The 13,732-nt window shown below is 46.8% G+C and overlaps 1 protein-coding gene across 3 annotated transcripts in view; it reads right to left on the minus strand.

Annotated features, from left to right (window-relative positions):
• The window catches only part of ADGRE5 (adhesion G protein-coupled receptor E5), a 239,572-nt gene that overhangs the window by 146,778 nt on the left and 79,062 nt on the right, over positions 1-13,732 (minus strand). For 2 of the 3 annotated variants that reach the window (XM_068274493.1, XM_068274494.1), the window contains exons 3-5: positions 11,432-11,614; positions 9,605-9,787; positions 7,782-7,964 (exon numbers count right to left, since the gene is read on the minus strand). The exons of the other annotated variant lie outside the window; for it this stretch is intronic. In XM_068274493.1, the coding sequence (XP_068130594.1) occupies positions 7,782-7,964; positions 9,605-9,787; positions 11,432-11,614 (549 nt within the window). The remainder of the gene's footprint in view (positions 1-7,781; positions 7,965-9,604; positions 9,788-11,431; positions 11,615-13,732) is intronic. 3 annotated transcript variants of the gene reach the window in all.

Raw genomic sequence — 13,732 nt, forward strand, 5'->3', positions numbered from 1 at the left:
ATGGAGGTGAAGGAGGCAATGGATGAACTGGGTCACTGTGCATGGATGCTGGCATGAATGGAGAGAGTGACCCCGGAGCCCACGCATAGACTGTCTGCAATTTGATGATACCGATAGCGGTATCTGCAACATGTCATGCAGGCCAGCTCACTGTGCAGGGATGCTGCCTGGCATGAATACTCAGGGATCACCCAGACACGGACTGAAATTACGGTATGATCATGATACTGTAGCAGGTACCTACAGTATGTGTAATTGGTCATGCGGGCTGCGGCTGAAGTACATGTTATGTGGGCTGTTGCTGGTGCTAGGTCTTATTATTGGAGGATGCCTTATATTCACAGCTTAAGTGATTTTACAGCTAGGGCTTATTTTCAGGGGATGTTTTACTTTAGGGGAAAGACGGTATTTACAAGCTCATAATTCAAAAAATTATATTAATATACTCCTTTGACATACATATTTAAAAGGTTCAGACCCTTAGGTAACTATTTATGGGTTTTTTTGTATTGTAATTTTTTTTTAATTAAAAATGTTATTTGGGTAATTTTTGGTGTGGGAGGTAAACAGCTAATTTTAAATGTAAAATAATGTATTTATTTAATAAAAAATGGATGTGAGTGTAGTTTTACTAATTGGCCACAAGATATCCACAGTCAAAAAGTCCTGGAAGCTTACGATCACGCTTCCAGGATCATGAATGAGGACGGGAAACTTTTTTAAACTCCGAAAAACCGCAGTCTCTGATAAGAGGCTGACGTTTTTTCTGCGGGGGACTTCGATCAATGAATGGGAGCTATAAACCCATTAATTGATCGCTGGGCTAATGGCCAAAAGGTGGGAGCGCACGCAGCCTATCTGGACGAGAATGTTCGTCCAGATAGGCTTAAGTGGTTAAACAGGGAATTCCTCTCCCCTGTGTTTACTAGTGTTGGGCGAACATCTAGATGTTCGGGTTCGGGCCGAACAGGCCGAACATGGCCGCGATGTTCGGGTGTTCGACCCGAACTCCGAACATAATGGAAGTCAATGGGGACCCGAACTTTTGTGGTTTGTAAAGCCTCCTTACATGCTACATACCCCAAATTTGCAGGGTATGTGCACCTTGGGAGTGGGTACAAGAGGAAAAAAAAATTAGCAAAAAGAGCTTATAGTTTTTGAGAAAATCGATTTTAAAGTTTCAAAGGGAAAACTGTCTTTTAAATGCGGGAAATGTCTGTTTTCTTTGCACAGGTAACATGTTTTTTGTCGGCATGCAGTCATAAATGTAATACATATAAGAGGTTCCAGGAAAAGGGACCGGTAACGCTAACCCAGCAGCAGCACACGTGATGGAACAGGAGGAGGGTGGCGCAGGAGGAGAAGAAGGCCACGCTTTGTGAGACACAACAACCCCGGCCTTGCATGAGGGCAAGAAGCGTGCGGATAGCAGGCTTTGTACCGCCATGCAGTCATAAATGTAATAAAGATAAGTGGTTCAATAAACAGGGACCACGCGGCAACGCTAACCCAGCAGCAGCAGACGTGATGGAACAGGAGCAGGCGCAGGAGGAGAAGGCCACGCTTTGTGAGACACAACAACCCAGGCCTTGCATGAGGGCAAGAAGCGTGCGGATAGCAGGCTTTGTACCGCCATGCAGTCATAAATGTAATAAAGATAAGTGGTTCAATAAACAGGGACCACGCGGCAACGCTAACCCAGCAGCAGCAGACGTGATGGAACAGGAGCAGGCGCAGGAGGAGAAGGCCACGCTTTGTGAGACACAACAACCCAGGCCTTGCATGAGGGCAAGAAGCGTGCGGATAGCAGGCTTTGTACGGCCATGCAGTCATAAATGTAATAAAGATAAGTGGTTCAATAAACAGGGACCACGCGGCAACGCTAACCCAGCAGCAGCAGACGTGATGGAACAGGAGGAGGCGCAGGAGGAGAAGGCCACGCTTTGTGAGACACAACAACCCAGGCCTTGCATGAGGGCAAGAAGCGTGCGGATAGCATGCTTTGTACCGCCATGCAGTCATAAATGTAATAAAGATAAGTGGTTCAATAAACAGGGACCACGCGGCAACGCTAACCCAGCAGCAGCAGACGTGATGGAACAGGAGCAGGCGCAGGAGGAGAAGGCCACGCTTTGTGAGACACAACAACCCAGGCCTTGCATGTGGACAAAAAGCGTGCGGATATAGCAGCAATGCTTTTTGCCGCCATGCAGTCATAAATGTAATACAGATGAGAGGTTCAATAAACAGGGCCCGGAAACGCAACACCATCCCAGATGTTCATTGGTCATGTTACTTGGTTGGGGTCCTGGAGTGTTGCGTAGTCATTTCCAATCCAGGATTGATTCATTTTAATTTGAGTCAGACGGTCTGCATTGTCTGTAGAGAGGCGGATACGCCGATCTGTGACGATGCCTCCGGCAGCACTGAAACAGCGTTCCGACATAACGCTGGCTGCCGGGCAAGCCAGCACCTCTATTGCGTACATTGCCAGTTCGTGCCAGGTGTCTAGCTTCGATACCCAATAGTTGAAGGGTGCAGATGGATGGTTCGACACAGCTACGCCATCTGACATGTAGTCCTTGACCATCTTCTCCAGGCGATCGGTGTTGGAGGTGGATCTGCACGCTTGCTGTTCAGTGGGCTGCGGCTGCATGGGTGTCAGAAAATTTTCCCACTCCAAGGACACTGCCGATACCATTCCCTTTTGGGTACTAGCTGCGGCTTGCGTTGTTTGCTGCCCTCCTGGTCGTCCTGGGTTTGCGGAAGTCAGTCTGTCTGCGTACAACTGGCTAGAGGAGGGGGAGGATGTCAATCTCCTCTCTAAAGTCTCCACAAGGGCCTGCTGGTATTCTTCCATTTTGACCTGTCTGACTCTTTCTTCAAGCAGTTTTGGAACATTGTGTTTGTACCGTGGATCCAGAAGGGTATAAACCCAGTAATTGGTGTTGTCCAGAATGCGCACAATGCGTGGGTCACGTTCAATGCAGTCTAGCATGAATTGAGCCATGTGTGCCAGAGTCCTACCAGAATCCTCATCATCCTCTTGTGAGCGTTGTGATAGTTGTTGTGATGCATCATAGTCGTCACCTTCCTCCTGGTCTGCTTCTGCTGACCATTCGCGTTGAATTGTGGAAGTCCAACGTGCACCGCTCTGGCCCTCGTCAGTGGTGGCATGAAATTCCTGCTCCAACTCCAGCTGTTCCTCCTCCTCTTCTTCGTCATAGCTGCTGGGGCCAGCGTTCCCTGAGGCGGATGGCCTGATGTTGGTACCATCACGCTGATCGTTTTCTCCTTCAGATTCCCCCAGTTGCATCATGACAGCTGTTTCCTTGATTTTTAACATCGACCTCTTCAGTAAACACAGCAGTGGTATGGTAATGCTGACTGAAGAGTTGTCACTGCTCACAAGCAACGTGGATTGCTCAAAATTTTGGAGGACTTGGCAGAGGTCCAACATGTTGGCCCAATCGGATCCACAGAAGCTTGGCAGCTGGCCGGATGCGCCTCGGTACTGCGCCGTCATGTACTGGACCACTGCACTCTTCTGCTCGCAAAAGCGGGCTAGCATGTGCAGCGTAGAATTCCAGCGCGTAGGGACATCACACAGCAAGCGATGGTGGGGGAGATTGAAGCGCTCCTGCATCTTGGCGAGTGCCCCCGAAGCAGTACTGGAATTTCTACAATGTTTGGACACTCGACGCACCTTCAACAGCAGATCGGGCACGCCTGGGTATGTCCTCAGGAACCGCTGAACTACTAGGTTCATCACGTGCGCCAGGCAAGGGATGTGTGTCAGCTTAGCCAACCTTAAAGCGCGAATGAGATTACTCCCATTATCACACACAACCATGCCCGGTTTCAGGTCCAGCGGTGCCAGCCACAAATCCGTCTGTTCCTTTATTCCCCTCCAAATTTCCTCCCCTGTGTGCTGCTTATCCCCAAGGCAGATTAGCTTCAGCAACGCTTGCTGACGCATGCCAACAGCTGTGCTGCACTGCTTCCACGATCCTACTGCTGCTGGGTTAGCGTTTCCGGATGAGGTACAGCTTTGAGATGCGTTGGAGGAGAAGGAGTCAGAGAGGTAGGTGCTGCTGTTATCCAGTGGGAGGGACGGCGGTGCAGCTGTTTGTGGCGTGGGCAACACCCGTGCCGTAGCAGGTGAGGAATCGCTGCCAGGCTCCACAAGGTTCACCCAGTGCGCGGTAAGGGAGATGTATCGACCCTGGCCGAACGCACTCGTCCAGGTGTCAGTGGTGAGGTGAACCTTGCAGGCAACGGCATTCTTCAAGCTTCGGGTTATTTTGCTGACCACGTGCTCATGCAACTCAGGCACTGCAGAGCGTGCAAAGTGGTAGCGGCTGGGAACCACGTAACGTGGGATGGCCACTGACATCATGCCCTTGAAGCTGTTTGTCTCCACCAATCGATATGGCAGCATTTCGCAGGCCAGAAGCTTGGCTATGCTGGCTGTTACTGCCACGGCCCGGGGGTCATTTGCTGGCAATTTCCTCTTGCGCTCAAACATCTCCGACACAGACAACTGAACCGTAGCGCTGCACACGGAAGGGCTGTTGGTTGTTGTGTTTGATGAACACTGGGAGACCTCAAGAGCACTACTCCGGAAAGTGACAGTGTCAGCGTCGTCTGATGTTTGTGAATGTTGTGAACCACGCAATGGCTGGGCTACTGCTGCTGCTGAGGCGGGTCTGGTGAACCCAAGGGAGGCAGTGTTGTTTCTGGTACCCTGTCCTGACGCGTTTGCCCAAAGAGTGGGATGTTTGGATAGCATGTGACGGCTCATGCTGGTGGTGGAGAGGTTGTTAATATTTTTCCCCCTGCTCAGGCGGGTCTTGCACACCTTGCAAATCGCCATGGTAACATCCTCAGTGCAGTCTTCAAAGAAAGCCCAGACTTTGGAGCACCTGCCTCCTTGCTGGCGATTTCTGTTTGCTCCTCTTTTGCCTCTCACTTGAACTTCCACGCTTGTGGTGCCTGAAATTGCGCGCCGCCTACCTTGTGGCACAAGGCGAACTCGTGCAGCAGTGTGTTCTTCAACAGACTCATCTGTGCTGCTGCTACGACGGCGATGTTCTCGTTCACAAACAAAATCTGGGTCTCTGTCCACATTGTCCATACCCTCCTCTTCCATCTCCTCAAACTCGTCATATGTCATTGTGGGCCACCGCCGTGGAGTAGAGCTCCCCACAACAACCTCTGCGCAGCACACTCCAACGTCGTCTTCCAGATCTTGTCGGCCGACCTCCTGCAATTGCAACCCCTCCTGCCCAAATTGCTCTGGGATTTGGGTTTCCGAGTCCTCTTCGGACTCGCCTCGTATTTCAGTGCGCGGTACATTTCCCACAGTTAACGGTTGTGAATCCAGGCACAACATTTCTGGCTGTTCCTCCATTGACCTTTGAAAGGTGGAAGTTTGTTGGGCTGGGAATAGCTCCTGCGAATACCCCATTGTGTCCTGAGGTAATTCATCGGACTGGTTATCTGGCAGTTGTGTGCGTGGTGTCGCTGCCGGTTGTGTCAGCTTTGTGCCCACTGGCTCCTTGTAACTGGCTGAGGACTCGGACCTCGTGCGTGATGTGCTGGTGCTGCTTAACCCACTGCTGGACGCTTGAGAGGTCATCCAAGTAATTATCTGGTCCTGTTCTTTTGGATTTGTGAGGGTTGTTGTCCTGGACAACATGGGTGGTATTGAGTGGGTTTTCTTGGGTGCTCCCCTGTGGCCTGTACGTGAACCGTCAGGGGAAACACCTCTTCCCTTGCCCCTCCCTCTTTCACCGGATTTCTTCCTCATTTCACTTATCCTTACAGTACACGCTGACTGGCAGCAGTACAGTGGCAGTACAGAAATGCTATACAGTACCACTATTCCCAGCAGCGACACAGAGCACAATGCTATACAGTGACGGGTGAGCGGTGTACCACTATTCCCAGCAGACACAGAACAGTGAACAGAATGCTATATAGTGTGGCTGAGCGAGCGGTGTACCACTATTCCCAGCAGACACAGAACAGTGAACAGAATGCTATATAGTGTGGCTGAACGAGCGGTGTACTACTGTTCCCAGCAGACACAGAACAGTACACAGAATGCTATATAGTGTGGCTGAACGAGCGGTGTACTACTGTTCCCAGCAGACACAGAACAGTACACAGAATGCTATATAGTGTGGCTGAACGAGCGGTGTACTACTGTTCCCAGCAGACACAGAACAGTGAACAGAATGCTATATAGTGTGGCTGAGCGAGCGGTGTACCACTATTCCCAGCAGACACAGAACAGTGAACAGAATGCTATATAGTGTGGCTGAGCGAGCGGTGTACCACTATTCCCAGCAGACACAGAACAGTAAACAGAATGCTATATAGTGTGGCTGAGCGAGCGGTGTACCACTATTCCCAGCAGACACAGAACAGTGAACAGAATGCTATATAGTGTGGCTGAGCGAGCGGTGTACCACTATTCCCAGCAGACACAGAACAGTGAACAGAATGCTATATAGTGTGGCTGAGCGAGCGGTGTACCACTATTCCCAGCAGACACAGAACAGTGAACAGAATGCTATATAGTGTGGCTGAGCGAGCGGTGTACCACTATTCCCAGCAGACACAGAACAGTGAACAGAATGCTATATAGTGTGGCTGAGCGAGCGGTGTACTACTGTTCCCAGCAGACACAGAACAGTACACAGAATGCTATATAGTGTGGCTGAACGAGCGGTGTACTACTGTTCCCAGCAGACACAGAACAGTACACAGAATGCTATATAGTGTGGCTGAACGAGCGGTGTACCACTATTCCAAGCAGACACAGAACAGTGAACAGAATGCTATATAGTGTGGCTGAGCGAGCGGTGTACCACTATTCCCAGCAGACACAGAGTGGCAGTAAACAGAATGCTATATAGTGTGGCTGAGCGAGGTACACAGAGTGGCAGTAAACAGAATGCTATATAGTGTGGCTGTGCAAGCGGTGTACTACTATTCCCAGCAGACACAGAGTGGCAGTAAACAGAATGCTATATAGTGTGGCTGAGCGAGGTACACAGAGTGGCAGTAAACAGAATGCTGAGCGAGCGGTGTACTACTATTCCCAGCAGCGACACACAATGACTGGGGGGGACCCTGGCTAGCGTGGCTGGAGCGCGAACTACCCTGCCTGCCTACCCAAAGCTAAACCCACAGACAAATGGCGGAGATATGACGTGGTTCGGGTATTTATTTACCCGAACCACGTGACAGTTCGGCCAATCAGAGCGCGTTCGGGTCCGAACCACGTGACCCGTTCGGCCAATCACAGCGCTAGCCGAACGTTCGGGGAACGTTCGGCCATGCGCTCTTAGTTCGGCCATATGGCCGAACGGTTTGGCCGAGCACCGTCAGGTGTTCGGCCGAACTCGAACATCACCCGAACAGGGTGATGTTCTGCAGAACCCGAACAGTGGCGAACACTGTTCGCCCAACACTAGTGTTTACCTCCGAGGGGGGCTATAGTGCGGCAGTGGGGGGGGGGGGGGGCAGAGAGCGGCGGTTGGGGGGCACATAGCCATGTCCACCTCGGGTTCTCTTTAAAAAATGCCAAATAACAATTCTTTTTTTTTCATACTTCTGCTAATATATTATTTCAGTACTGATTTTTTTTTTTCTTTTGACTTTTGCTGTTATTATCATAAAAAATTAGTGAGGCTTGAACAGCGGTTAATAATAAGCAGGCAAAAAAAATAAAATACAAAGCCATCAGTTTCTTGATGGCGGTATGTTACCAGTAACACATTTTCCTCCAGGGTAGGTGAAATTCGTCTGGTCTTTGAAATTGAAGAGTCCCCTCTTACATACACAGTAATACCCATGAGTGGTAATCACACAGGTGGAGGAGTTTGGGCAGTTCTGTGCGCTGGGTGAACAATTTGGAAATTCATTGGCTTTGTCAGGCCGGTGAATAATTCCTACGATACAGAAGACAATACATGTACAGGATGTGTTACTATCTATTATCTGTATCACACAGATGTTCATCAGTTGTCCATTTCCAATCTACAGGGCTGGACACAGGCCTTCTGCGCCACAATCTCAGTCCTCGCAGCCCAAAATTCTCAGAGCATGGGAAAAGTAGCTCAGAGGGTGGAGAAGCTGGCCACATTCACTTCTCCTCCTATAAAAAATAAATAAAAACATACAACTATTCCCCTTGTTGTGCCGGGTACTGCGGTTCATTTCTGAGCATATTATTTTCCCTGCTTATAATGGACAGTATATTGAAAGTTCCCTTTAAAAAAAAGTTTAAAAAACAACAACAAAAAAAGTGTTTTGATTTTTTAAAATTGATTTTCTCAAAAACCGCAGTGTTTTTGAATTTTTTTTTACTTGTTCCCACAGAATTAAATTAAAATTTTTGTACCATATCGCTGGGTTGTTCATAAGTTGAGGAGTGCAGGACTACCTGTATAGTACAAAATGAAAATGGTGCTGGGGGTAATTGCGCTTTCTGGCAATACCCAAGCTCCAAATTCTTTTTGTACTTTTCTTTTGCAGGGATGCTGCCTGGCATGAATACTCAGGGATCACCCAGACACGGACTGAAATTACGGTATGATCATGATACTGTAGCAGGTACCTACAGTATGTGTAATTGGTCATGCGGGCTGCGGCTGAAGTACATGTTATGTGGGCTGTTGCTGGTGCTAGGTCTTATTATTGGAGGATGCCTTATATTCACAGCTTAAGTGATTTTACAGCTAGGGCTTATTTTCAGGGGATGTTTTACTTTAGGGGAAAGACGGTATTTACAAGCCCATAATTCAAAAAATTATATTAATATACTCCTTTGACATACATATTTAAAAGGTTCAGACCCTTAGGTAACTATTTATGGGTTTTTTTGTATTGTAATTTTTTTTTAATTAAAAATGTTATTTGGGTAATTTTTGGTGCGGGAGGTAAACAGCTAATTTTAAATGTAAAATAATGTATTTATTTAATAAAAAATGGATGTGAGTGTAGTTTTACTAATTGGCCACAAGATATCCACAGTCAAAAAGTCCTGGAAGCTTACGGTCACGCTTCCAGGATCATGAATGAGGACGGGAAACTTTTTTAAACTCCGAAAAACCGCAGTCTCTGATAAGAGGCGGACGTTTTTTCTGCGGGGGACTTCGATCAATGAATGGGAGCTATAAACCCATTAATTGATCGCTGGGCTAATGGCCAAAAGGTGGGAGCGCACGCAGCCTATCTGGACGAGAATGTTCGTCCAGATAGGCTTAAGTGGTTAAACAGGGAATTCCTCTCCCCTGTGTTTACCTCCGAGGGGGGCTATAGTGCGGCAGTGGGGGGGGGGGGGGCAGAGAGCGGCGGTTGGGGGGCACATAGCCATGTCCACCTCGGGTTCTCTTTAAAAAATGCCAAATAACCATTCTTTTTTTTTCATACTTCTGCTAATATATTATTTCAGTACTGATTTTTTTTTTTCTTTTGACTTTTGCTGTTATTATCATAAAAAATTAGTGAGGCTTGAACAGCGGTTAATAATAAGCAGGCAAAAAAAATAAAATACAAAGCCATCAGTTTCTTGATGGCGGTATGTTACCAGTAACACATTTTCCTCCAGGGTAGGTGAAATTCGTCTGGTCTTTGAAATTGAAGAGTCCCCTCTTACATACACAGTAATACCCATGAGTGGTAATCACACAGGTGGAGGAGTTTGGGCAGTTCTGTGCGCTGGGTGAACAATTTGGAAATTCATTGGCTTTGTCAGGCCGGTGAATAATTCCTACGATACAGAAGACAATACATGTACAGGATGTGTTACTATCTATTATCTGTATCACACAGATGTTCATCAGTTGTCCATTTCCAATCTACAGGGCTGGACACAGGCCTTCTGCGCCACAATCTCAGTCGTCGCAGCCCAAAATTCTCAGAGCATGGGAAAAGTAGCTCAGAGGGTGGAGAAGCTGGCCACATTCACTTCTTCTCCTATAAAAAATAAATAAAAACATACAACTATTCCCCTTGTTGTGCCGGGTACTGCGGTTCATTTCTGAGCATATTATTTTCCCTGCTTATAATGGACAGTATATTGAAAGTTCCCTTTAAAAAAAAGTTTAAAAAACAACAACAAAAAAAGTGTTTTGATTTTTTAAAATTGATTTTCTCAAAAACCGCAGTGTTTTTGAATTTTTTTTTACTTGTTCCCACAGAATTAAATTAAAATTTTTGTACCATATCGCTGGGTTGTTCATAAGTTGAGGAGTGCAGGACTACCTGTATAGTACAAAATGAAAATGGTGCTGGGGGTAATTGCGCTTTCTGGCAATACCCAAGCTCCAAATTCTTTTTGTACTTTTCTTTTGCAGGGATGCTGCCTGGCATGAATACTCAGGGATCACCCAGACACGGACTGAAATTACGGTATGATCATGATACTGTAGCAGGTACCTACAGTATGTGTAATTGGTCATGCGGGCTGCGGCTGAAGTACATGTTATGTGGGCTGTTGCTGGTGCTAGGTCTTATTATTGGAGGATGCCTTATATTCACAGCTTAAGTGATTTTACAGCTAGGGCTTATTTTCAGGGGATGTTTTACTTTAGGGGAAAGACGGTATTTACAAGCCCATAATTCAAAAAATTATATTAATATACTCCTTTGACATACATATTTAAAAGGTTCAGACCCTTAGGTAACTATTTATGGGTTTTTTTGTATTGTAATTTTTTTTTAATTAAAAATGTTATTTGGGTAATTTTTGGTGCGGGAGGTAAACAGCTAATTTTAAATGTAAAATAATGTATTTATTTAATAAAAAATGGATGTGAGTGTAGTTTTACTAATTGGCCACAAGATATCCACAGTCAAAAAGTCCTGGAAGCTTACGGTCACGCTTCCAGGATCATGAATGAGGACGGGAAACTTTTTTAAACTCCGAAAAACCGCAGTCTCTGATAAGAGGCGGACGTTTTTTCTGCGGGGGACTTCGATCAATGAATGGGAGCTATAAACCCATTAATTGATCGCTGGGCTAATGGCCAAAAGGTGGGAGCGCACGCAGCCTATCTGGACGAGAATGTTCGTCCAGATAGGCTTAAGTGGTTAAACAGGGAATTCCTCTCCCCTGTGTTTACCTCCGAGGGGGGCTATAGTGCGGCAGTGGGGGGGGGGGGGGGGGGCAGAGAGCGGCGGTTGGGGGGCACATAGCCATGTCCACCTCGGGTTCTCTTTAAAAAATGCCAAATAACCATTCTTTTTTTTTCATACTTCTGCTAATATATTATTTCAGTACTGATTTTTTTTTTTCTTTTGACTTTTGCTGTTATTATCATAAAAAATTAGTGAGGCTTGAACAGCGGTTAATAATAAGCAGGCAAAAAAAAATAAATACAAAGCCATCAGTTTCTTGATGGCGGTATGTTACCAGTAACACATTTTCCTCCAGGGTAGGTGAAATTCGTCTGGTCTTTGAAATTGAAGAGTCCCCTCTTACATACACAGTAATACCCATGAGGGGTATTCACACAGGTGGAGGAGTTTGGGCAGTTCTGTGCGCTGGGTGAACAATTGGGAAATTCATTGGCTTTGTCAGGCCGGTGAATAATTCCTACAATACAGAAGACAATACATGTACAGGATGTGTTACTATCTATTATCTGTATCACACAGATGTTCATCAGTTGTCCATTTCCAATCTACAGGGCTGGACACAGGCCTTCTGCGCCACAATCTCAGTCCTTGCAGCCCAAATTTCCCAGAGCATGGGAAAAGTAGCTCAGAGGGTGGAGAAGCGAGTACATTTGAAATCGGCGCCGGTAGACTTGGGCGCAGGATACAGCCGGTATATGGCTGATCCTGCTTCTGCACAAGTCCGGGCCGATTTAATTACAATTCCCCCTCCAGGCCACCATGGATGGTGGGGGAATGAAATAATTCGGCTTCCAGCGATTGCTGGAGGCCGAATTATGATGTTTTTAAGCAACCTCAGCTCCGTCTTCTGACGGTGCCGACATTACTCACTGAGCGCTGCAATAGGAGTGATTCCTATTGTAGTCTATGGAGGCGCCGGCTGCGCTCAAATCTAGCAGCGCTGAAAAGCACTGCTCCGGTAGAAGCTGACTACATTCACTTCTCCTCCTATAAAAAATAAGCAAAAACATACAACTATTCCCCTTGTTGTGCCGGGTACTGCAGTTCATTTCTGAGCATATTATTTTATCTGCTTATAATGGACGGTATATTGAAAGTTCCCTTTAAAAAAAAAGTTTAAAAAAACAACAAAAATGTGTTTTGATTTTTTAACATTGATTTTCTCAAAAACCGCAGTGTTTTTGAATTTTTTTTTACTTGTTCCTACAGAATTAAATTAAAATTTTTGTACCATATCGCTGGGTTGTTCATAAGTTGAGGACTGCAGGACTACCTGTATAGTACAAAATGAAGATGGTGCTGGGGGTAATTGCGCTTTCTGGCAATACCCAAGCTCCAAATTCTTTTTGTACTTTTCTGCTATGGCATATGGTAGAGTAAGTCTAACTTGCTTGGACTCTTTTGGGATTTAAATTTTTACAGCTGTTATGAACCTGAACAAGCGGAAGCGGAAGTGACGTCAGCCGCTAGAGCGAGAAGGCGGCGATGGAACGCAAGGAAGAAGGTCAGCCGCTAGAGCGAGAAGGCGGCGATGGAACGCAAGGAAGAAGGTATGTATCCCGCCGCCGCTGACGTCACTGCAGGGGGATTTTCAGGTGTCTGCTGCCCACATTACGATTTTCAGGTCACTGCTACCCACATTGTGATTTTCAGGTGTCTGCTGCCCACATTATGATTTTCAGGTGTCTGCTGCCCACATTACGATTTTCTGGTCACTGCTGCCCACATTATGATTTTCAGGTGTCTGCTGCCCACATTACGATTTTCAGGTGTCTGCTGCCCATATTACGATTTTCTGGTGTCTGCTGCCCACATTACGATTTTCAGGTGTCTGCTGCCCACATTACGATTTTCAGGTGTCTGCTGCCCACATTACGATTTTCAGGTCTCTGCTGCCCACATTACGATTTTCAGGTTTCTGCTGCCCACATTACGATTTTCTGGTGTCTGCTGCCCACTTTATGATTTTCTGGTGTCTGCTGCCCACATTAGGATTTTCTGGTGACAGCTGCCTACATTGTGATTTTCAGGTGTCTGACTGCTGCCCACATTATGATTTTCAGTTGTCTGCTGCCCACATTACGATTTTCTGGTCACTGCTGCCCACATTATGATTTTCAGGTGTCTGCTGCCCACATTACGATTTTCAGGTGTCTGCTGCCCATATTACGATTTTCTGGTGTCTGCTGCCCACATTACGATTTTCAGGTGTCTGCTGCCCACATTACGATTTTCAGGTGTCTGCTGCCCACATTACGATTTTCAGGTGTCTGCTGCCCACATTACGATTTTCAGGTGTCTGCTGCCCACATTACGATTTTCTGGTGTCTGCTGCCCACTTTATGATTTTCTGGTGTCTGCTGCCCACATTAGGATTTTCTGGTGACAGCTGCCTACATTGCGATTTTCAGGTGTCTGCTGCCCACATTGCGATTTTCTGGTGTCTGCTGCCCACATTACGATTTTCAGGTGTCTGCTGCCCACATTGCGATTTTCAGGTGTCTGCTGCCCACATTACGATTTTCAGGTGCCTGCTGCCCACATTACGATTTTCAGGTGTCTGCTGCCCACATTA

Source organism: Hyperolius riggenbachi, chromosome 3 (assembly GCF_040937935.1).
Source record: "Hyperolius riggenbachi isolate aHypRig1 chromosome 3, aHypRig1.pri, whole genome shotgun sequence".
Classification (NCBI taxonomy): Eukaryota; Metazoa; Chordata; class Amphibia; order Anura; family Hyperoliidae; genus Hyperolius; species Hyperolius riggenbachi.